We start from the raw sequence: 24,560 nt of genomic DNA, 5'->3' as shown, positions 1-24,560 counted from the left end.
GCAGAGTGGTGTCTTTGTGCAGTACTGTGAATCAACTTGAAAGAAGTCTCCAGCATGCTTGGCCTGTGCAACTGAGATCCCACAGACTCTGCCATCCACTTAAAGAATGACTTAAAAAAAGCCATTGTCAGATAACACAATTTCAAATACCCCAGATAATTCTGCAAAATTTAACACTAAATTCTCAAGACTGATAATAAATAATCTATGGGGTTTTTATTACCAAATGCAAAGATTTATTTTCATTAATGGCATCAATTACTGGGCGAATACAATCAACAACTGCCCATTGATTAGAATAAATGTAAGGATGTAGTTCTGCATTTATAGTTTTCGACTATAATGCCATAAGGATAGAAATAGTTCCAAACTGGAGATGAACTGAACCTATACAAACACACATGGATTAATTAGTCAGAGTTTAAGTTTTTGTTCAGAATTGGCTGGAGATCAGATGAAATCAGTTTTCATGGGTTTTGCTCCACATGTCCCTTATTTGCAGATGTAAGGTAGGTTTTCCATTCTTCTCATTATTTTATCCTTACTGGGTTTAATATCTTTGGATTCCTTGAGACATAAACAATTAAATGCAAGCCAGTGCTAACTCTGGGGCATGAAAATACTCCAGAGTTTTATCAGCAGATCAATCTGAAATGAATGCTTCAGAAACAGATATTCCTTTACCCCATGAGTTTTCCACACTTTTTCCTGCTAAATACCTTTTGTTATTTTGGACTATAACTTGCTTCCTATTTTTAAAGTTTAAACAGTTCATTTATTTTTTGGTTTTATTCTGTTCATTGTGCCAAAATCTTTTCAGTTTTATATCTCTGCAGCTTTCCATTTACAGAACACATCTCTATGTTTTCAGAAGTAACAATAGAGAAAACTGCAGCTTTCAACACATTACTTGTTGATTATATAGATGCACTTTCTGACTTCTAAAAGCCCCTGACGGTTCTCTAAAGCAAAAGGCAGTATTCTCCATAGCCATGTTGCACAGTCTAGCTTCTTGGCAGCTCAGAGCATTTGTCAGCAGGTAAATTCAATGGACAAATCTCCAATTTTACACTTTTAAGCCTGCGGTGGATGGATTCCTACTGAGATGTTCTTGTTTAGTATCCTAATTCCTACCCTACAGAGGGGATGGACTGATTCCTATAAAAGAACTTGTCCAACCACCAGGTATTTCAGTTGTGATATAGTTGCACTATAAAGGACCTGGAGATGACCTCAGTATGCTCAGCTCTTACTGCTCTCTGTGAGGCCAAGAGGATCTGTCCAAGTGTATGTCAAATCCTGTTCTAAAGTTTAAATTTTTGTGTCCTTTCGTACAAGCTTCTGTTAAACAGAGGTGACCCATTACTCCATATTCAACATATTCAACCTCTCTGGAAAACAAGAAGTTGTGTAAATGCTCAAAGTTTTAAATTTCTTATATTTAGAACAGAAATTGTTGATAAGCTCAGGAGCTAAATATCTGGTGCCAACCAGTTTATACTAACTATGTGCACAATTAGTGAATAGGCCATATGTTTTCATGCCCTGTCCCTAATGTTGATGTAACCAGCTGAGCCATTTGAAAATGTCTTTCTTTACACTGCAACATTTGCAAATCTCAACAGTATACCAATGGGCTGTGAGCTTAATAAAGCTTATCTGCATTAAAACAAAGGCAACTTCTCACGATGTTGAAGCAGAACACTCATGTATGTGTCTGCAGAACTGGGGTCAGGGGAACTCAAATAATGAGTTCCCCTGCATCTACTTTTACAGCTCTTCTCTTGCACTACATCCTGATATCAAACTGAAAGAATGGAACATTTCCATTTCACTACTGCCTCTAAATTTGCTTTTTAAAAACCTCTCTCTTATTAAGTCACCCTTTGTGAAGACCTTCATGACAAATCTTTCAGGTTGTTGGTGTGCATCCACCTACTTCTGATGTTACTTGGTCTGCTGCTTATTCATATGAGCTGTGCGTAATGCTAATGTACCATGAAAATTACTACATTCTTCTTTACATTGTCATTTCTTTCAAATTCTTGCACTGAAAGAACTTAGGCCTCCAGCATTATTCCAGGCATATTATCCAAAAGAACATTTCCTGGAGTAGTGTTACAAGTCCACTCAATAGCTGCTGGCCGCTGATGCTGTATCAATCACACAGAAGCCCGAAGCAGAATACACTTACTCGCAAGTCATTACAGAAACCAGAGGTTAATTCTCTGGTAATACAATCCTCCAGTATGCAGACCTATAAACTGTAAATATAGTCCTTTTTTAAAAGCAATAATAGACTGAGTGGAAATAAAATCCTACGCAACCTCTTCTGCCTTTCAGCTTTCCAAGTGCACCAGAGCATAGCTGAACAGAAATAACAACTGCCTCTACCATCAGTACAAACAGAATGAGCACCGCTGAGATTAGATATAAAGACAGCATTCTCCACAAAAAGATGCAGCAAATAAAAGAGCAGCACATCATTGAAAATGATCTGTTTATAAAATCACCTACTGAGGCAAAATTTTCAGCTGTTTCATTCACAAGCTCAGCAGAAACATCCTATGTAATGCTTAAACTTTCTAAATCACGCTTTGCTACTCTTGCCTGGGAAATGTTTGTGGCCACCATAAAAAGGCATCATTAACTACTTGATTTCAATGCTAACATCTATAAGCTTTTTCCTGGAGCCTTTGATGCCAATGGAAAAGCCTCTGACTTCTGCAGGGTCCAGGAAGAAGCAACCTTGGACAAACTTTGGAAGATTAAGGCCCTCCAGCTTTCTTCAGACACTGAATCAATAAGAAAAACACTGTAAATCTGAAGCTAGGGGAAGATTAATGCTTTGTGTGGTAGGGGAGTTTTGCTGATAAATTAGGCTTGTTGAAATAAAAAAAACCTGAAAGATGCAAAATGATACAAAGGAGAAAGTAAGTAATTAAAGGCTTAAAACAGTGCAGTTGGAGTCAAACATCAAAATGAAAGATGGATGATTTACCTAGTTCACTGTCCAGTTCCTCCGTGTGTACCCCTTCTTCTCCAAGGGAAGAGCAGTAAATGAGACAGAAAAAAAATAAAAGAAAATTTCAGATAACTTCAGAACCAAGCAAAAAATTCCCTACAACAAACAGCAGAACCAGCACTCCTTTTCTACAGCCCAAGCCTAAGCTTTTCATTTATTGCCCTTTCATGATCAGAATATTGATGGATCTGATGTAGATAATGAAAGAACTGGTTTTGCATTCTCAAAATATCTGTATCAGTTGACTATTTCCATGCCACGGTTTGATATGGCAAAGTAATACACACGTGGTTTCTTCACTGTAGTGAAGCTTCTCCCTCAGATCTGTACTGTCCGACCTTCACAATCCTTTCTGTAGACACATGGATCTATCAGAAGGCCAGACCTGAATACTAATGAAGAAATCCGAGAGGAAAACCTTGCATCTAAATAAGAACTAATGTAGCAAGATTTCAAAGAAAGTACCTAAATTTATGTGCGTACAAGGTCCAATTGACTTCACTGTAACTATTCCGATGATTTAAGACAGGCATGAAGCAAAACTCCATGTTTAACTGGAGGCACAGGCTCACACCAAAGTCCAGATGCATTGGTGAGGCATATACAGGAATGTGCCAGTTTTAGCAGGGCACCTGGGACAAAGATCACATAATTTTTCAAAGACACAAAGCCATCAATATTCACTGTTGCTCCATTTATCATTATCTGCTCCATATTCATAAATTAACAGTGACACAGATGATTAAAGAATTGCTTAGCCTATAAATAATAATAATGCACTCTGAAAGTGAAAGATGGTGACAAAAACAGAACAAAGATGGTAAAAACAATTTTGGACCTAATACAAAAAAGTATAAGCCACATAAATGAATGATAGAAGCAAACAGAAGATGCAGTGTCACAGCATCGCTTCTGAAAATTTGGACACCTAAAATGAACACTTTCATGTCCTGTTTGCAATATCTTCTACCAAAACAGTTGTTTAGGACCATTAGTGTGAAATATGAATTATAATTTCCTTTGATAGCCTAAACAACTAGAAACGACCAAAAACTTGTTAGGGACACGTATCCTGATGAAGAAAATCACACAAAACAACTGCACTCAAACAAATCTGAAACAACATCTAACATTTATAGAAACCACAAACAGGATGGGATCAAGCCTGGAAGCTCACACACATCCCAAACAAAACAGAGGAGGACTCCCACAGACATCAATGGAAATACACCCAACAGCGACCCTTGCCAAAAATGACAGCTTCTATGATGTAGTAAAAACAACCTTCTCTCTTCCTTGTGCTCACATTTTCTGAAGTACAGTCATTCTTATGCACAAAGCAAGAACAGAGCAGCCAGGTTTAAATACTGAATGTTGAAAATACTGGTTAATGAGCAACTTAGCAAATGAAGTGAAGGCGTGTGAGGGAAGATGAAATTCACTGATTTTTAGGACCTGATAAATAAAAATGCCACTACTCTGCAAAATTATGAACTGAATTAAATATGAAAATACCAGCTGTATGTTTCTGATCCCAATAAAATCAATTATTTCAATGTTTGCTTGATAATTGCTGAAGAGGACAAGAGAAAGTTTCCCTTCTGTGAGGAGACTTGAAAGCGTTTGACGGAGGAGCTACCGCTTGCTCCGTGCCCTGCCTGGGGCACAGCATGGGGCTTGCTGACCCACAGCAGCATGTGCTGCTTGTTGGCATCACTGGGGCTATCAGAACAGTGGGAGCCTTGCTGCTGGAGAAAGCCAGGACAGAAGTTGTGCTTCAGGAAAAATACCCCCTAAAAGAGGAAAGCTTATGCTGATACTTGGCAACCTCCTCTTCAAACTGCCAGCAATGCTTACTGCAAGGAGGAGGGAGCTTTGCCTGCATATGCTGTTACTTAATTTTGCTCCAGTTCTGATTACCCACTGACATATCCATTTTTAGGCACAGAGCAAGGCCTTCATTAACCCAGCTCCCTCCGTTTGCTCCTTGACAGACGATGCCAGTTGCTAAGAATCTGAAGCAGGACTCAGCTCGGTGTGCTGGGTTTTTGCCTGGGCTGTGCACATCCTTCTGGTTTGGGGGTACACTGCACGATGCACTAGGACTTGGGTGACCTGCTTCATCACAGCAGCAAAGACTGCAGAGGCAAATGTTCACATCCTGCAAAATCTCACATGTGAAAGGAAGCAGAGGATGAAAAACTGTATGTGCAAAAATAGTAACAGCAGTTCTGGAGGCCAGATTTGAACCTAAGTCAAAAGGGATTGAGCTGATTCTTTTCCAAAATAAAATCATAATTCTGTTGAGCTGACTCACACAGATTAGGGTAATCATATTATGAAAACTAATTTTATAAGGACATCACCAACAGTGACAAAGTAAACCCTTCCATTTTTAAGGTGTGTCTACCATCAAAGCATTGTGTTAGCCAAAATTATGCCTTAGAATACATCATCTTTCCTGGTCACAGACCAAAATTTCCACATAGGCTTTCCCAAACACTTAAGTTATTTTCATCATGATGAATTCCCTTTTTCTTCCAGCATCTCCTAAAGAATGCAGGGAAAGAACCTTCTTTAACACTCCTGCATTTGGCTGCTCTAAATGGGACAGTGGCTTGCATTTCCAACATCTCAAGGAATACAAAATCATATCAGTGTAAACTTTCAGTGCCAAAAATCTACACCTTCAAATGGAATTCATTTTCAGCTATCATAACACTAAGTGGACTGTCAGAATTCAGCAGCAGAAGTGAAGCAATTGAGTTATTTCTGCTCAAAAACAACAACATAACTCTTTCAATTCATGTAAAGCAGGTAGTTGAAGCATAACACAATAAAGCACGAAGAGACTCAGTTGCTTTCCTCCTACACAGTGATCCAAGGAGCAAACATGTTAGAAAGCTTTGAGTCTTGTTCAGCATCAGTGACTATTCAAATGCCTTTGCAAAAGCACCTCTTTGATTTTTACCAAATGATCTACCACCTCAATGGCTATTTTACATACACAGACAGTGATTGTACAACAACATAATGGACATTGTCTCTATGCACTTACTCACAAGCCTTCTCTTTTTTAAGAAGTATTTCTGAACACAGGTTATTGGAAAGGGGGAAAAGGAAGAAAGCCACCTAGAAATGGACCAAATACATTAGTATTTCACTATTTTCAGTCTCTTACCATCATCTTCACATTCTTCTAGAGGCTTCTGCTGTTTGTTCAGGCACCGTGGATCTAGCCAAGATGTTGTTTTTGTGTTATGGCTGGAAACCAAAAATGGAAATATGACCTTTGTTAAGATTACAGAGCTGAAGTATCAGTGACATAAAAGTATATATCCTCTTTATTATTCAAGAGGCCTGAAGGCATACTTTTGCTTCAGAAGAAACAGCATTACAATTTGATGCTTTGCAAACTAGTCGACCAAATCACAAGAATCTTGACATTGAAAACACAAAGGTGAAAAGTGAAAATACACAGATCAGCATTCCTGACTGGACGGGTGTGCATGGAAGCTGCAATATTAGAATATTAATTTCCAAACTTCCGGTGGTTTGTTTCATAATTCCAGGAGCTGTATCTGAGCCATTTGCCTCCTGACGACGTTTCCCTTCTTTCCTAATCTGTGCAGAGATCTTCCTATGAAAGATCTTTGACATTTGTCTAGATTTGACCCAAACATTAGTCAAAACCATAATTTCCAGTGAAAACTTTTTAATCACACTAATAAAAATGTTCTGCCAAAGCCTTTGATGGAAGTTGAACGGCTTTACTTTCAACTCTTCCTTTCTACAAGCCCCCTGACAGTATCACGATGCCAGTCCCAGCGGTGAAGGCTGCATAGTAAACAGGCTTAAAATACATGTTTCTAGAAACTATTTTCTCCCATCATTTTGCTTGCATACACAGACAATCTTGTAATATAATGCCTCTTCTACAACCCGATCTCATTGTAGACATAACCTGCAAAGATATCCCTCCAGTCCCTGAAGTATCATTTATCTAGCTTAGCCTTTAACACTGCTTAACAGTTTTAAGTTTCAATACCGTAGTAATGCTATTTACTTCTCCTTCAAGGTCTCAGAGAGGTTTACAAACTTAAACCTTAGCCACACAACAGTCTCATGATGCTGGAAATGCTGTAATGAGGGCTATGATCCCTGAGGAACTAACAACCAACCAGCAAACTTGTATTTTACTGCAAGAAGAGGGGACTGCCCTGCTCCTAGGATCCGAGTGCGTAAATAAAAGGTCCCTGGTTTACACACCCTTCTACTCAGCCCTCCTTGAGGCAGGATGAGCCAATGTGTTTAAGCCTGTTGTATGCTTCAGAGCAATGAATTGCCAACTAGAAAAGTGAATGGCAGAATTCAAGTCAAGCAGAACCAAGGGGCTCTGCCAACTCATACATAAGAAAGTCTGTAGTCTAGCTGAGAAAGAGGGTGGTGGGAGGAGAACAATAGAACATTTGCATATTTCTTGCAGCTATGCCTTGCTAACCAAAGGCCCTCAACAGTGTGGTTTGCTGAAACACAGAAAATTTAGCTAGACACCTTTCATTTCAAACACTCAGAGGGACAGGATTGTGTTACACCTGTTAACACGCCTAGATCTGCATGCAGGGTAATGAGGGACTGGGATAGTTTGGGTAATGAAAATCCCAATTAAAGCAGCATAGAAACATCTCAGGAGCCAAATTGCTTCAGCTACAAGCCGTTAAGATCGGTTATCCAACACACAGCCCTGGTCCCAGAGGACCTGTACTGGTTCTGTGCAAGCAGTTCAGATGTTCCCATACTGTTTCCTTCATCACCCTGACTTGATAACCCAAAGTGCTCTAGATGACAGTACACACACCCGAGCCAGCTTGGGTCCACACAGCCCATTAGCTTGTTCTCTTAATTTAGTACAAATCAAATTAAATAGTTTCTAGGCTCAGGGTGTGCTTAGAATGAGCAGAACTGCAGTCATTCAGTGCTGCATCCACACTCACACAAAATCCTGCTCAAAATCACCACTTCTGGTTATGCACCCTCAAAATGGTCAATCTGCACTGCAGGGAAGGAAGCATCTGGTGAGTTACCAGATTTTCATGTCAGACAGACAGTTGTGTATGCAGGCTATGTTCTTCCACCACACATATGATTCTCCTGCAAAAGGTCTAACAAATTATTTAAGGTGCTAGTCTTGCATGGATAAGAGAACACACACGCATGGAGGATATAGCAGCTATGAAGATGGGTTTGGAGGAAATTGCTGTCAGCAGCAGCTGAACCTTTGGCTGAAGCATGACAGCAGGGGCACACGTAGGTACAAAAAGGGGAGCAATCGGCTGCTTGGGCAGCATTTAGTGCTCATCATCCATCCTCCTTCAGAGAAGAAAACTGCAGGCTGGATGGGCTATTACTCAGGCTGTTTTATATACATTAAAGCCAGAAAGTATGTCATAGAATGAGGCACCCTGAGGAATAACGAGGGGCAGAATACCGTGTTTGGGATAATGAGCACATTTCAGTTTCACCTGGTAGGCAGCTGAGGAGAATTTGCATTGTGCCTTCTAGACTTTGGCTTGCATTAGGGGCTTGATGGAGCCTCTTCAGGTAATTGAGAGTACCCTGGAAAATGGCCTTTTTTACAGCAGCCCTCTCCCAGCTGATGAAGAGCATCTGCAGTGCTCTTCATACCCCCCAGCTCCTCAGACCGTCTCTGATGTGTTCCCCTGCCACTGAAGCCAAGGGAAGACCTGCTCCGATGAACCTTTCCTTGGCCGTGTCCAAAAGTCTCCTCTCCTGATGATGGAGCAGGGCTGCTCCCCTTAGTGCCCTTATCCAGCATAATTCTCTGGAGTGCCAGAAGGAACATTAGCAGAGGAAGTTCTTCTGTACTAACTGGCTCCTGGTACACAGACAGAGGGTCTCAGTTCCCAAGACCGCATTAAATGGGCCATCAAATCCTAAATCAATTCCTCACCCTCCTCCTCTACTTAGGCAGCCAAGGACTTGAGTTTCAAAAGCTAATTGAATTTTGATGTCTAGCTAAACTCTGTGCAAGAAATCTCTTCCACTAACAGGTCCCATTTTATAAGTTACTCCTATCTCAATAAATCTAGACAAGTATAATTAGAGACTATTATTTATGGCATGAAAAATCAATATCATCATAGAGCTGCTGACAGCACTCAGCTCTTCAGTAAAGACTGCAGAGCACAAGGTATTTCTAATCCAAACTTCCTGTGCCTACTCTGCACTGAGCTATTCCTTCTGCAAACTGCTGGAGCATGTTAACACGCTTGGCCCATTTGCTCTGATGAGAGGACAACACACAAAGTCCATTCCCCAGCTCTGCTTCATGTGACCCGAGAAATTCTCTCTGCTGCATTATGCACAGAGGCAGGCTCCAGAAATGAAGTCTCAGCCCTTTCAATTAGGAGCTTTCATTCCACCCGTGAAAACAACTGGCCCATATTTTACAAGTGTCTGTTGCTTTTGTAACCACCCTCATAAAACAAGCAATTCCCTCTGTCTTTAAACTCGGGAGTAATTTGGATGTTAATCCAATCAGGAAATGCAAAACCCCTTCAGAAGCAGTAAAGAACTTAGAGCTCTGCAACATAACCATATACACTAAATATTTAATACACACACAAAATGCATCCATGGAGATTTACTTATGCCCAGAGAGAGAGGGAGAGAGATGGAATTAGAACAATAAAAATGTGCTTTACTCTATAAAATAGACTTCTCCATTCTCGGTGTAGGCCATCTCCCAGTTTTCCGGCAGAGGACCTAGGTTATCCTCGGCAGAAGGAGGTAGGTATTGAGGGAGGTTCTGAGATGGTTCCGTGGTGGGAACGTTGGTGTGGCTATCAATCACAGACGGTGGGGCTGTCTCTCTTACGATATGCGGATTATGCTCGTCTTGGTCACCAGACGCTGCTGCAGAATAAACAAGCACAAATAAAATTGCAAAAAATCAGTCTTTTTCTCCTCCCATTTGCTTCCCTGGGTTTATCCTTGTGGTTTGCCCCTCCTTGCTTTTTAATTCACAACACAGAGCAACAGATGAACGGAGGGCAGAGCCTTTGCAGTCTTTCTGTCAGCAGGGATGAGCTTGCTTTGCCCACACACACTCTGCCAGCCAGACCCTCGCCAGCACAAATCAAAAGCTGTGATCAGCTACTGTGTTCGCTTTAATAGGCACCAAAGTCTTCCAAGCTGTCTGAGGCCAGGCCTCACTGATGTGGAGGAGTTCAATGGGCTTCTGAGCAGGCTTACAGGTTCACTCCTGCGGTGCCAATTGTGGGACAGGGATTAGGAGAATAAAATTTCCTCTTTGAAGAATGATCAAAAGGGGAGGTTTTTACAAGTGCAGAAGGTAGGCAGAAGCTCAGAATCAACAAGCTAATGGTGGATGTCCTTAGTGCAAGCAATCTTTTCTAAATTAAAAATTAAAATGAATGCCAGGACTACACCATGTGTCCACCTGTTTGCTGCTCACTAGTGCCTGATCTCACTGTATGAAGAGGTTTATGCCACAGCTCATCACTGTATCCTTCCAGTCAAAGTCACTCAGGAGTATATTATAGTGTATCTGGCCCTTCTCCCTCTAAGGAAACATTCCAGATGCTTATATCTGTGCAGTTTTGAGCTGTATTCATGAAACGGTGCTGCTCATTCCCTCCACCCTCAATCACAGTAAATGCTCTCCAAAAACCAGGTCTGTGCCCTTAATTCCACCACAGAGAAGTTTTGGCAATAACAGACAAATTCTAAAACTACCTCCGTGGGTACCAAAAGGATTTTCTGTGTTTGGCTTTTGACGGTGCTGATGAAAATTTATGGCAGCACTTCCAAATCACCTGAGACCACCAGCCTCCGGTACCTGCAGCAGGCAACACACTGAGCAAAACACAGAGACATCAGTGTCACGCTCAGCCCCAAGCAAGTGGGACTGAAAGAGTTTCACAGTCAAGACCGTGCCTCCACTCCCCAGACCGGAGACCACTGATCTCCTCGACTCACAGCCTTGGTTTTTTGGGGTTGTTAACTGCAGCTCCAGCACTACTGTACTCTGCGGACTGCCATTGCAAAAAGACACTGAAAATAACAAACAAGGAGAAGTGGGGGGAAAAAAGATCTAGACTATACCAATACCCTCAGCTGCCTGCTTTCAAGCCTTCCTGGTGTTTGATATTTTTAGGTAGAATATGACAAGATAAAGAAGCATGAATGAATCATTGCCAGCTTAAGATTGAGAGCGTAAACATGCCAAAGTTTGAAAAACGCAAGTCACCGAGAGGTCTTCTAAGGAAGCAGAAGCATTTTAATATGGCTAGCACACCATCGTGTGAATTAAGCATAAGGAATTACTTTGATATATGAGACTTTTTCTTGATTTTGTGCCCATTTAATGGAGGCAAAGGGCCAGGGTGTGATAACACTGTGGCAAATGAGCTGCATCTTTCAGTATGTCATCTTGTGAAGGAAAACAGGAAGAGAAATGGTGCTCAAGTTAGTTCAGTGGCACCAAACTGAGAAGGGCAGCCAGGAGGTCAAACAGAATCTCCCACCAGCTTCCTCCCAAAATCAGATCCTGTGGCAAAGGCTGAGGTTGCTGCCATGACACAACATGTGAGAAAATACTCTCAGCACAAAACTTTGTAAAGGAGATGGTGAACAGAGACAGAAACTCCAGCCTGGGAGGGATTAGACCAGGCAGGAATGATTGGGTTGGAAATATGTATGTATGTAACAGGTAGCAGCCAAACAGAGCACAACCCTCAAAGCCATTTGACAGTTTGGTCAGAACACTTTGGCAGGTAGCAAGCAGCATGACAGCTAACTGTGACCCATTAGAGGCTGGGAAGGAAAACTGTGGTGGTAGTAGGAACTGAGAGAAGGAAAAAGGACTAGTGCCAGTGATAGTGGGTACCTGCAGAAAGCAGCTGTGAAAAGCTCAAAGGGTGGATAAAGCTGTTTGCTAAGTACCTACCTCAAGGGGAGCTAGGAAGATGAATTCAGTGCTTGAAACTGAGCTGAGGAAATGATGCTCTAAGCACTAACAAATACTAGGATTGCAGACATTGGGAACATCTCTTGCTCGTCAGAGCTAAACAAACTTCAAGTTGGTATGTCTGGAAGCTCAACTGATCTCCAATAGTATTTTGCTCTAAATCTGCCTGCACAGCACTTGACGTTAAACTGCAAGTGATCTTTCAGCCAGTGCTCAATGGTAGCCACAGTGGGACTCAGATCTGTGTTAAGCAGGACACAGGGCCTTCACCTCAAGCTTGTACCCATGCTTCAGATCTCATTCCTGCAGCAAGCAACCCTCAGTTTGCTGAAAGGTACCTTGGAGAACAGGACCTAGTAATTGTATGTGACCAGGTATCTCTAGATGCATGAAAGGGGAAAGGACAGCAACGTATTTAGGAAGGAGCAATATTCATTTCAAATGTAAACCTGGTTGAGTCATTTCATGCTGTTTGTAACTGTCAGCCATAGCTCAACTCATCCTTGAACTTTCTGTAATCAATGGATTTGAACTTTTCCCTATTTTTTCCTCATCCAGCTCAACCCCACAAGGCATTATTAGGAGACATTCCTGTGCAGGTGATTGTCCGTACGTGGACATCTGCCATTCAGGTGTTGTTGGCTGGGACTGACAGCTTTGCAGGAAGCCCATTAAAAACCAAACCCTCCAAAAATCCCCCTCCAAAACCCTTCACCATGTATCCTAACTGATGGACCATGATATTTTTATTTTACCTGTGAAGCTACTGCTCATTTCAGGTACATCATCCTCTTCCTCATTCTCTGTATGCACTATGCCAGCATTTTGCATATCATTGTAAGACTTGGTTCGCTTTGGAGTCGACTGCTTGGAGCCAGACTGTAGGTTTTGCAAAGCATCGGTGGAAGTCACTTTCCCACTGAGGGGCTGGCTGGGAGGCTTGGGCGTTCCATAATAGTTACCTAGGCAATAGAAACACATTTGCATCTTCAAAAGGGAGCAGTTTATAGCAGCAAGATTTCTACTTCATTTTATTTTCAGTTCCATTAAAATCTGCCTCTCCCCACAAGCAAGGAAATAAATAACACACGCCATTCCCATTTTTGGGGGCACATATTTCATCTCAAGAGCAGACACAGAAATATTTCTTGCCTTTTAAGTTACTCTTGTTGAATCTAAAAGGAGAAGCAATGGTTGCATTGTTTAGGTGCACTGAGCGTACAAGGGCTAAAACAAAAGCCAGTCGTGGTGAATAGCAAAACTTCATCTCGTTACATCTGAATTTCAATTAGTAGCCTCTTTACATGTGTGCACCCACACAATGATGTGGCAGATCTGGAGTGAGCCCTGCAGCAAATAAAAAATTCATGACTGCTATCACCCAAAGAAGCGATGAAAGGCTCGGTGGCCTGCTTTAATACACAGGTTCTTCTAGGGGAGATGTTGCATTTAAAAAGAAAAACCTGCTCTCTCTCTAAAAGAAAACTTTGTCAAAGGAGAGAAAGGAAAGACACCACATAGCATGGCTTTCTTCAAAGAGGAAACTCTGCAGTTGGGTCAACCTGGGTAGAAGTGAACAAGAAGACCTTAGACCGAAACTCAAAGGGACAAAGATACACCCACAGTCACACAGCTGTCACCAGATGTGATGGAAACAGTGCAAAGTGCTTGGGATGCTTCGGTGTCAGTTTAAGTGATCATGAAAGAAACACAGAATAAGCACAGGTTCACCGATACAAGAATACTGTTTAGCATCTTTGGTGGTGACATGGACAGTGGGATTGAGTGCGCCCTCAAGTTTGTTGACAGCACCAATCTGTATGGTGCTGACAACATGCTGGAGAGGGGAGAATGATAAAGAAAAGCAACCTCTGGGGAGAAGGGAAGCTCTTCCCTGGGAGGGTGCTGATGCACTGGCACAAGGTGCCCAGAGAAGCTGTAGCTGCCCCATCCCTGGCAGTGTTCAAGGACAGGTTGGACACAGGGGCTTGGAGTAGCCTGGTCTAGTGGAAGGTGTCCCTGCCTGTGGCAGAGGGATTTGAACTAGATATCTTTAAGGTCCCTTCCAACCCAAACTAGTCTATGATTCTATGATAATTATGTTATATATTTAATATTAATTCTCGGGAAAGTGTACCTGCCCCTTTGTTAACCCTGTTACACTAAATGGAAACCACATGCCAAAGGCAGATTGTGCAAAGACACTTTGAAACTTCGCCTGTGCTTAGAAAAGTTTTTTTAGTTTAGTTTTATACACATGCGTGTGTATTTCTATTGCAGAAGCCACCAAAATCACCCATACGCAGGAATATGACACTGAGTTTAAAGTTAGCCAAGCACTGTATGTAGTAGCTCCACTCACCCAGCTCACCATCACACACTCAAGGTTCAAAATGACATATCCTTGTTTCAGTTTGGTAGTACTAGTTGTTAATCTCAACTCCTCTTTAGCTGACTGAATTGCTTTTCCCATTAGAGCATCTAGGTCCCTTACAGCTCCAAAGCTGTGTGGGTTGTGAGCTTTAGGGTAAGACCACCAGGATCATGCATGCCCCAGCACTCACAGAACTTGACCTGTGGCTCTGCAAGGTCTCCAGACCCATCAGGAGCAAGAGAGACCATCTGGGAATACCACTGTGAACACACTGTGCCATCTTTCCCACTCACTTCCTCCCAAGAGGAGGAAGTCTTTCTTATGGAGCTGAGGCTGGAAAAGCAGGAGGAGGTCCTACCTCCATGCTTTTATAGCTGGAGTACTAGGACAGCAACACGTGCAGGTTTGTCTTAACAAGGTGTGTTTGAGCCTGTGTACAATGTCAGGGATTCAGCTCCATAGGAGCAGCAACACTGCAACGCTTTCATCTTCTATTCGTCATTTCAGAATCTTAAATGTACATTGATGCATAATTTATAGGGAGAAGAAAATTACTTCTTCTGGAAAGAGCCTCTAATGGGGACGGAGGCTCCTCAAGCAGGTTGCAGTCTCTGCTAGAGAAATGATTCTTATGCTCTACATACTGCAGGAGTATTTTATGCAAAAAGAGGAAGAATGAGGGAGAGGGCAAAGGGAAAATGTAAGGTAGGTGGGCAGAAAAACCCTCCTGCCATCCTCTTTGGCATTTCTCCTGAAGAATGCTGCTATTCTGGAGTTCTCTGGGGTTTTCTTGTTGTTTTCTTCCCCCAGATAAAACATGTGTTTTCTAAGGATGTTAACTGCTAAGCAGAAAGCACCCTGTGTGTGCCATATGCATGAGAACAGTTTTTATTTATGGCACTGCACTTCACTCCTTTGTGCTATATTCATTTCGGATCTATTGTAAATGGTTAAATCTTTTTGTGATGGCTGCAAAGTGAATGAAAGGGACATACAAATGTTGCTAGTGTGGATTTTTAGCTGTCCTGGACAAGAACATTGCACAGATGTTATCACCCCTCCCTCCAATTACAGATAAATGTATGATTATATCTTTGAGTTTTGCTTCTTTTCAGTTCCTTTAGCAACAGGCGAGGCTGGAGTTCCTAACAGTTCACAGAGAGCTGTTCCTCAGCAGAAAAACAGGCTTCTCTAAAGCATTTCAGATTTGCTTACACTGAAATCATTAGTCACTTTTCAAACCAGCCATGGCTGTTGGTAGTACTATTAGTGAATAATTATTTTCTACCAACACAGTGTGCTGTCTTAGAGGATCCCTACAAGTATGTATGAATAAAGAGCAAATATGAATTTGAAACTGAACGTGTTTCTGCATGTGTGAGTTTTGTTTTGCAGAATATGGGAAAAGCAGACGTTGGGGCTGAACTTTTCTTTTTCCTCCACAGGAGGCAGATTCAGCCTGAGTCACTATTCCAAAAAAATCACAGCTTTTCCGCCAGATTCACACAAGGACATTCAGGTTTGGGAAACAACTGAGCTTGTGATGAACAACTGTAAAAGAAAGCTTCAACCCAGCTTCCAGGTGACATGGAGAATGAGAGAAAAAAGGAATACTCTTTTCCTCATATTGCTGGATGCAATCAGACCTATTTCTCTTCTCTAAGTGGTTCCTTTGAAGACAAGACACGTGGACCCAGAAGTGGGGCCCAGACACACCATGAGGAGGGACTGGCACTAGAAAATCATCATCAAAACTCATGTTTAATCCTACAAATTGGAAAGGGAAGATATTTACCCTATGAGTCAGAAATCCAAACATGCACCATTAACAACTGAGGCAGTGAACGGCCCAGCAAGTGTTTTAAAACACTCAGACTCGACATTATTTATTCAAATTGAATCTGTCAATGTTTATGAAAAAACATACATTTAAAAATATGCTTTAACAGTGTTTTGTGAAACACTTGTAAAGCCTAAAGAAGGGGCTAACTTCATAGCCAGTGTAATTTGTACTGAATATCCAATCAGCTCTAATTATTAACAGCACGTTACATGCGCATACACAAGCATCTGTCATCCCAGAGGATCCCAAAACACTTACTAAACTCAGCATAGTAGTTATGGCAGGACTCCCTGGGGTGCTGAACTCAGGTGAAGCTCTGCAGGACTTTGAGGACTGTCCCCTTAACATGATGTCTCAAAGTCAGAACAGAGCAGCCTGTCTCCTAAATAAAGGATTTCTGGATTCTGGATTCTGGATCAAGAGAGTGGGAAAACCTCTACTTTTCTGGAAACGCCAATTGGAAGCAGCCAGCATGGCAGAAACGGGACTTTCCCATGTCTGATTCCTATGGGAACTGGGCTCCCAAGCTTTACCTTCCTTTCAATCGCATTTGAATCCTGCCTACAGCAACTGAATTAATAGTTAATAACAATGCATTCACTCAGCAGATGCACATGCCATTAACTGAATTCCTCGTCATCACCTTTCACTACTCTTTATTTTATTCAGTCCCTAAGTGCTTAGAACTTATTTAACCACAACCAAAGTTTGATGGCAGCTTTTGCAGCCAAAGCCATGACTTAATCCATGCACTGTAAAGCACCACTCTGGAGAGAAAAATAACAATAATAATGGAAAAAACAGAATAGCTATTTGGAATGAGTTGATTTCTTTTCATCTCCTTATCTCTAAGTGTCAGCAGCTTACACATTTTAGCATCACGCGCAGTAATTAGACTTTAGTAACAGCTAATCACAACAATAAGACAAGTTCTCATCATCATAACACCTCTTCCTCTGCCAATTCAAGCAGTGATCATAATCAATGAAAGCAATCTGCAGCAGCTTTTACCCTGTCCTGCAGCTTATGAATTTGAGCAATGCTGTCAGCCAAGAGAACTTCTTTTCTAAATTTTAGAAACCTAGTGTTAATGGAAAATTTGTCTTGTATTTCAAAATAACAAAACATTCCTATTAAACACTCCCCTAACAGGCAGTAAATTCACAAACTTGTTTATGTGACCTGGAATTTGAAATGTAATTCACAAAACCACACCAATTAGCTCCCCTTAAGTAAAATAACTATGAACCTAATCCATAAGAACTTTTGCTAAGCACCATGCAATTTAATCCAAGTTGAAAGGACTCCATCCTTCGAAGATGCTGTTTCTGGCACAGGCAGAACTGAACAAGAACAAAGACACAATCCAAAAGGCTCTAAAGTGGAGTGGATATAAAAGTAGGTGTTTCACCTTGCAGAGAGGGAAGATGAGACCATGGAGGCTGCTGGGGTGGGGGTAGGGTGGCAGAGCTGACATGGAGAGGTGTAAGAAGGCAGAGGAACTGTGTGCAAGGTCAAATCTGAGCTTGAGCATTAGTCCTAATGGTACAACATCACTTGAAGAATATGGTCCCAAAATGTTTATTTTAGTTACTCTAATTTGTAGGTGTTGGCTCTGCAGCAGCTATTCTGTTTTCTGGGGAAGGAGAACTTGTCTTGCTTTTCTGGTGTGAAGAGATTTAGGACTGGGATTGAGAGTGCATTTGCCTCTCAGGAAAGGACCAAGCAAAGTTCTCTCTGCTCATTGACACCTACTGTGAGGCATAATTTTGCAATTATAAAATTCCCAAGAAACTCAAAAGCCTCTGTGTAGTGCAGAGGACCCTGCATCCATGAGAAGTGCATCTGATCTTCAAAGCTACCACTCTGTGTTAACAAGGACTCCATTAACAGCTCATGCTTTAAAAAGCAGTTCATAGCGTACTGTCTTGATGCAAGTGGGTATTTTGGGAAAGAGACTCAGAGATAAGCAGCAAAATTAAGCAAGGTCTTGACACAAAGACTTTAAATGTAATTATTAATGTAATTGTTTTCCGAGATGCAGCTCTTCTCCGCACTGTACAAGAACCAAAATAATTGACCCTTAATTTTAGCAGGAGAGCTTCTGCTCATCTAATCCAGCAAGAGTGCTTGTGTCTGATTAGCACAGGATGAATTGATTCCTGGGAGCAGAGCTCCTGCTACAGTGTTTTGTCTGTTCTCTTCCCAGATCGCATTCTGCTACAGATTTCTACATTTAGATGACAGATCTGGCTGCTGTCTGTGGGATTTACCTAGCTGCAACTGCACATTGATTAGCAATTTTGCCTTGAGGAAATTCAGAGTATCCAGGCAACCAGGAGGAGGCCACAGATACAGCATCTGGATCGGAAGCAAAACATAGGCAATGAAAGAGATCTCAGAGAAATTAACCAACAACATATGCAAATCCAATTTGCTTTAAATAGTAGATTCTCTGTCAATTTTTGCAGCTATTAATGATGAGGTTAACTGAAAGATTGGCCTAGCTTCCTTGTTAAATTAGCCAAAATGTGACAATATGCATATTTCAATTTATGTCTGAAATTTAACATGCACTCTGATTACTGTCCTTATAGGCAATTGACAGCATAGCAGAAGGACACCTACAGATCAAATCAGTCTCATTTATTCTGATTTTTCCTGTGCTGCTACTAGGTATTGCCACATGCTACTATTAACGTTCATGTACAGCTGCATCCAAGCACATTTAATGCATGGAAAATCTCTAAGCAAAACAAAGATAGACATGAGCAGTAAGACCTTGGTAGCATGGCAGGGGTTTGGAACTAGATGATCTTAAGGCCCTTTCCAACCCAAACCATTCTATGATTCTATAAGGCATGAGATGACTATGGAAGCTCAGGGCATTTCCTGAGCCCAGCTGTATTACAGCAACAGTTATATCCACTTGCAAATAGACTAAAAATATTAAATAGAGAACATAAATAAGCATGTGCTTGTGCATGGTTTATACAAAGAAGTGGAAGGAACACAGGTTCCTTCAGGTTTCTACTGAGAAGCTGCCGGAACACACCCTACCTAGCACCAGGCTGTAGGAATCAATACCATGTTAAGCCATTGCAATAAGCAACTCTTCTTCTTGCAGATACTTTAAATATTTATAGATATACTCCCACTCTGAGGATAAGTCACACTAGCACCTTGCCTCTCCAGAAGACAGAGAGCTCTACAGCAGCAGGAAATGCCACAGCTTGAAGACACCAGATGCCTCCTGGTACAGAAAGGATGCCCAGCTGCAATGGAGCTGGGTAACACCAGTGAGGAGTAGTCACGTCTAGAGACAGTCCCAAGAACGTCCAGTACCAAGAAACAATGCCAAAATGTGCCTTGCTGCCACCTATTGAGGGACTAGTACGAACAGCCTTCAGCACATCAGACTGTGGCTAGAGTGTAAATAACCCCTTAAACCCCCCTGAAAAACTAACTTAGGAGAAAAGCAACTAATTCACTATATATTTTTTTGCCAGAGGTGTTTGGGAACAACCTTTTCCCCCAAAGTTTTTGGTTTTGAATGCATCCAAAACAATAAAAAGCAGGACTGCTAATGAACAATTTCAGAGAGAGCTCACACTGAGAAAGTGCAAAGAGAGAAGACCATCATTTTGAATGCCATAGAAACTCTAAAGCACTCTAAAACCCTACCAGATATTTGAACTTTCACTTTTAGAGAAAGAGAATTACTCTGTTACCACTTTAGCTGTTTGTAGAATGAAGCACTGTCATCAGATGAAACTTTAGTATAGCAACACTCATGCTTAACACTGATCATTGTGCACATGCTCAAGAAAGTGTTGTCTTTTTTTCTTACTGGTGATTTAAAAAAAGAACAACAACAAAAAAGCAAAGTATAAAAGCCAAAGACATAACAGGAATCTTTCTGCAGTGCACAGATGTTAATAAGTGGATATTCGACATGATACATTGCAATGCTGCTAAAGGAGTCACTATGATTTATTGAGTCAATCTGTAGTGTGGAGACAATAATAAGCGGATCTTATCTCATTAAGCAGAACATGTTGTTCTGCTGCATGGACATCCCCAGCATCTGCCACCCTTTCTCACCCCATCTTCCTATCACGTTTTGCATGCCACAGACACAGATGTCATATCAAGGTTGTACCAAGATGGTGAGACCCACAGGCTGCAAAGACACCAGAACACCAGCTAAGAAAAACAGCCATTATGCTAAAACATCTGGGGGAGCAGGGCTGCTGCAGAGAAACCCAAGGAGAGCTAGCACATCAGATAAATTAGGCTAAAGGCATCTTGATTTGAAGCATGTTGCTGAATACACCTCTCTACTTCAGCTGAAATTCTAACTGTACTTTTAAGATAATTTATTACACTCATTAAGTCCCACAATCAAAGACCCTGTCTACAGTAGCTAGTTTTATACACTTTAAAAATGTTAGCAGGTCACCCCATTACATCTTAGTCATGAGACTAATGCAGATTACTTATTACTTCTCTTGGCAATCACATAACACTTGTCCTGAGAATGAAAGATGATGCCTTGACAATAATGCTCCATAATGTAATAACCCTTCACATGTTATAAAGTGCAGCACTTTTTCTTTCGAGGATCACTAAGTGCTGGGCAGGCATTCATTAATACAGCCTCACCAGACCCCAGCGACACAGTCACCCCCATTCAAAACTCAGCCACCACACTAATGTCCCCATGTGTCTCTGCACAGCACCCATGTCCATGGCTGCATTCAGCACAGCCCTCTGAAATACCATTGCTTCCACTCTCTCCCTCCTATTTGTAACAGCAGATATCTGCAGGCACCGGATGTCTGATGAAATGTTAATGAAGAGAGGAATAAGTACTGTTTTAATATTCTCCAGGCCAGTAACCTGAAGTATAAAGGCAGTTACCTGATCTGCCCAGGGCCACTGAGCAGATGGGGAAGTAATGGGAATAAAATCAAGAAGCTGTGGTTCTGATCTCCCTTGGGGTCCCTGCGAGAGTCCACAATGCAAATGCAGAAGTAATTGCTAAATAATTAGTAACCTACACAATTACTTCCATGCATCCATCAGTATTTTATTCCCTGAAGGAGCAGTCAATAAATACTTGAGATTAGAATTATCATGATTTCCTACCCACCAAAGGCCTAAACAATGTGCAGTCTAAAAAGATTTTTCCCTTCCTAATTGTCAATGGGAATTACTAACTGGCTTGAGCATCTTGGGTGAAGCTTTACCAACACACGTGTTGCAAAAAGCACCAATATTAGCGCAGAATCACAGCTTTGGGCAGGTCTTCCAGGATTTCAGCTCCAGCTCCTGGATTCATGTGATCAAGATGTAGTTTTTGTTAGGGGGAAAAAAACAGAAGTTTCTAGGTGGTACGGTTAAAGTAACTGTGTTAAAACTGGAACTGAAAACCTCAGGAATGAAGGCTTGCAAACGTCGTGTGCCATCTGATGACAATTTTTGGAGCATTTTGGGTGCAGAACACACCAGGGAGGTCACAGGTGACCAGAAAAGCAGCTGCCATGCCTGCGTTCAACCAGGATATCAATCAAAAACTGCCCGGAGGAACCAATTTGCTGTGCACCAGAACAAATAATACTGACCTTATGCAGCCCAGTAGGTAGGCAACTCCTTTTTTGTCCTATTCAGCTTGCAGTTTCTCTCCTTGCAATTAGAGCACTTTCAAAACCCGGGTTTTTCTTTCAAAACCTGATACGCTCTCCTAGTCTTTTGTGGTTTCCAACTGTTCTCTTCTCTGAGATCTTTTTTCTTTCCAAATCAATAGCACCTGTATCAGAGTCAAAGTCCTGTGTATTACTCCTCTTTTGATGGTTCCCTGTTTTCTAATCTTTCTCCCCAGAATTCAGTAACTGTTACTAAACAAATGCTTGTGATACTTCCTTCTCCCCAGTGACAGTGCCGGTATTCAGGTGGCTTTATGCCTTCAAGAGGCAAACAAATGCCATCCAGTAATGCCAAAACTTTATCTTGATCATTTGGGCCAGACTTCTGTTCCAACTGTTGAAACGTAGCACACAAATACAGGGCATACCTCCATTTCCTGCACCACTGCATGCAGACGCTTACAAGTTAAGGGCCAGAAAGGACTTTGGGACCACTCTGACCCCAAACCACCAGCCTGCTTGAGCCATGTGAGCTTGTGGCTGCCGGGCACACACAAACTTCTCCATCATCATCATGCTCCATTTCATAGCATCCCCCTTCCTTCATCTCTAAATCACCTAATCTAAACCTAAATCAAACCAAACCATTCCATGAGTCTATGAATTATGTTATAGTCAAAAGCAACCCTGTCTTTGCAATTGTTTGATTCCTACTCAGGACAATAGGTAGCATTATTAATAATAAAACCCATGTATTAAAAGCTATTATTTCATTGTTCTTCAAGAGAGAAAGAGATTATTTCCTTTTTTGGGGTTCCATCCCTCTGGTTTAGTATAAGCCATCACTGGCAGGGTCAAAATACAATCCACTTCATCGTGGTGGTGCAATGAAAATCAAAAAACATAAAAGGAAGGCAGCAAAATGCAGCACAAACCAAATGATAATTAAAGGAATCTAAGACTATAAAGGTGGGCATTAAATTAAGATTTGGATATTAGAAGTCTAACTTACTTTGTGGTCTTCATAGACAAAATTGCTGCATTGAGTCTGAATCACACCATCTTCCAAAAGCTAACCAGGATTAACACTGTCTCAATCAATACAGTTGTAAAATAAGATTTCCAAAAAAGTACAACAAAGCCATTAAAGAAATCTCAGAAGGCAGCAAAATAATTTCTTGAAGCTGTAAGTGAAAAATGAACTTTATTTATTTCACATTACAATCAAATAGTAATGTGTCTCGATGCATATGTGTACACATGCATCATCATTATTTGCTTTGTTCTTATTGATATTTCCTTCCATGGGCACAGCTCTCCACTGTGCACCAGCATCACCAATATCAGCAAAGAAAAAGGCTTCTCAGCACTTCTGGCAAATTATTCTTTTAAAGTTCAGACACTTCTATCACCCACAGAAATGAAACACACATTAGACTTCTGAGAAATCAACCTCATCTTCAGCAACTCAAAAGAGCAACAACACATGAAATCTAATAGCTGCTGCTGCTTGTAATCACATAAGCAATGAAACGACCATGTTATAACTATCCCAGATGGGTACAGCACTTCCTGAAAACCAATTCCCAGCATGTCCCAGGAGCCAGCTTACAGGCAGTTACCCGTTTTGTCTTTCCAAGTGGAAAGGTCACCAGAACAAATACGATCAGGAAGCAATGGCGAGGCTGTTTGGTTGATCTATTTCGAGCACCATGACAAAGAAAACTAATTTAGTGTTATAATTAGAAACACAGAGAGGAAAAAGCTCATTTTGGAGAAGTGCTGCTGCTGGAATGCTAGCATTGGTGCTGATGTTGCTGATCATTTCGGAGAGGTGGAAGAGTGAAACCAAGTTATACATTTAGCATCTTCATGCACACCAGGTTTCACACTGCAATTGTTTGCAGTTGGGAGTAAGTGCAAGGTTTAAAGGTGATGTTACAAGGGAGTTTCTAAACTAGACTAAACAAAGTGTTGAGACTTTTCTTAGAGCTTGAAAACCAAACCCACATCTTTTTTGCTCCTGTTTGATGACTACTGTTCAAAGACCATTGGCTATTTGTGTATAGTTCATATTTTGAAACGTATTTCATGTTTCTTATTAATGGCTGCAAGAATAAGTTTCTTTCAACTTCTCATAATGACAAAAAGACCTGTTGAACTTCTTGCAAATGAAAATATGACATGAACGAAGTACACTGGAGGGACTTTCAAACCGATAACTTACTTCTTTTCATTGGCTTCTCAAGAGATACATTTGAAGGTTCTCCAGGGAATAAAATAAAATAATGCAAGAAAACCAAAACAAAAACCCCAAACCAACCAACCAAAAAAACCCAAACAAAAAACAAAAGGAGTTTTCAATTTAAAGGGGATACAGATTGCTGGTTTAGTTACACAAATCTGGCCAATTTGCCTTGCATTTCTCTGGAAGTCAAAGCTATCTTTTTCCCTGCTCTCACGCTGGTGACATTTCAGTGCCCCTTGGCTGTCTCAGTGCTGTTGTTTGTAAAGCTGTGCTGTAAAAAGAATCAACACAATGACTGAAGTTAGAAGCAATTATCCAAGAAAAAAGAAGACAAAAAAGGCCAAAAGCAGTGCATCATGTAGCTGCGTAGTGAGAGACAACTGGGTGATGAAGGATGTGTAGTTAGGGA

At 41.3% G+C, this 24,560-nt stretch overlaps 1 protein-coding gene across 1 annotated transcript in view; it reads right to left on the bottom strand.

Moving 5' to 3' along the window:
• MAGI1 (membrane associated guanylate kinase, WW and PDZ domain containing 1) overlaps positions 1-24,560 on the bottom strand; it is a gene marked incomplete at its 3' end in the record, with an annotated part of 336,541 nt that overhangs the window by 61,421 nt on the left and 250,560 nt on the right. The window contains 4 exon segments of the mRNA XM_010015843.1: positions 3,002-3,037; positions 6,207-6,289; positions 9,751-9,961; positions 12,794-13,000. Coding sequence (XP_010014145.1) covers positions 3,002-3,037; positions 6,207-6,289; positions 9,751-9,961; positions 12,794-12,869 — 406 coding nt within the window.

The sequence above is a fragment of the Nestor notabilis genome, unplaced genomic scaffold (genome assembly GCF_000696875.1).
Source record: "Nestor notabilis isolate BGI_N333 unplaced genomic scaffold, ASM69687v1 scaffold4096, whole genome shotgun sequence".
In the NCBI taxonomy this organism is placed as follows: Eukaryota; Metazoa; Chordata; class Aves; order Psittaciformes; family Psittacidae; genus Nestor; species Nestor notabilis.
This window is presented reverse-complemented; position numbering and strand designations above follow the sequence as displayed.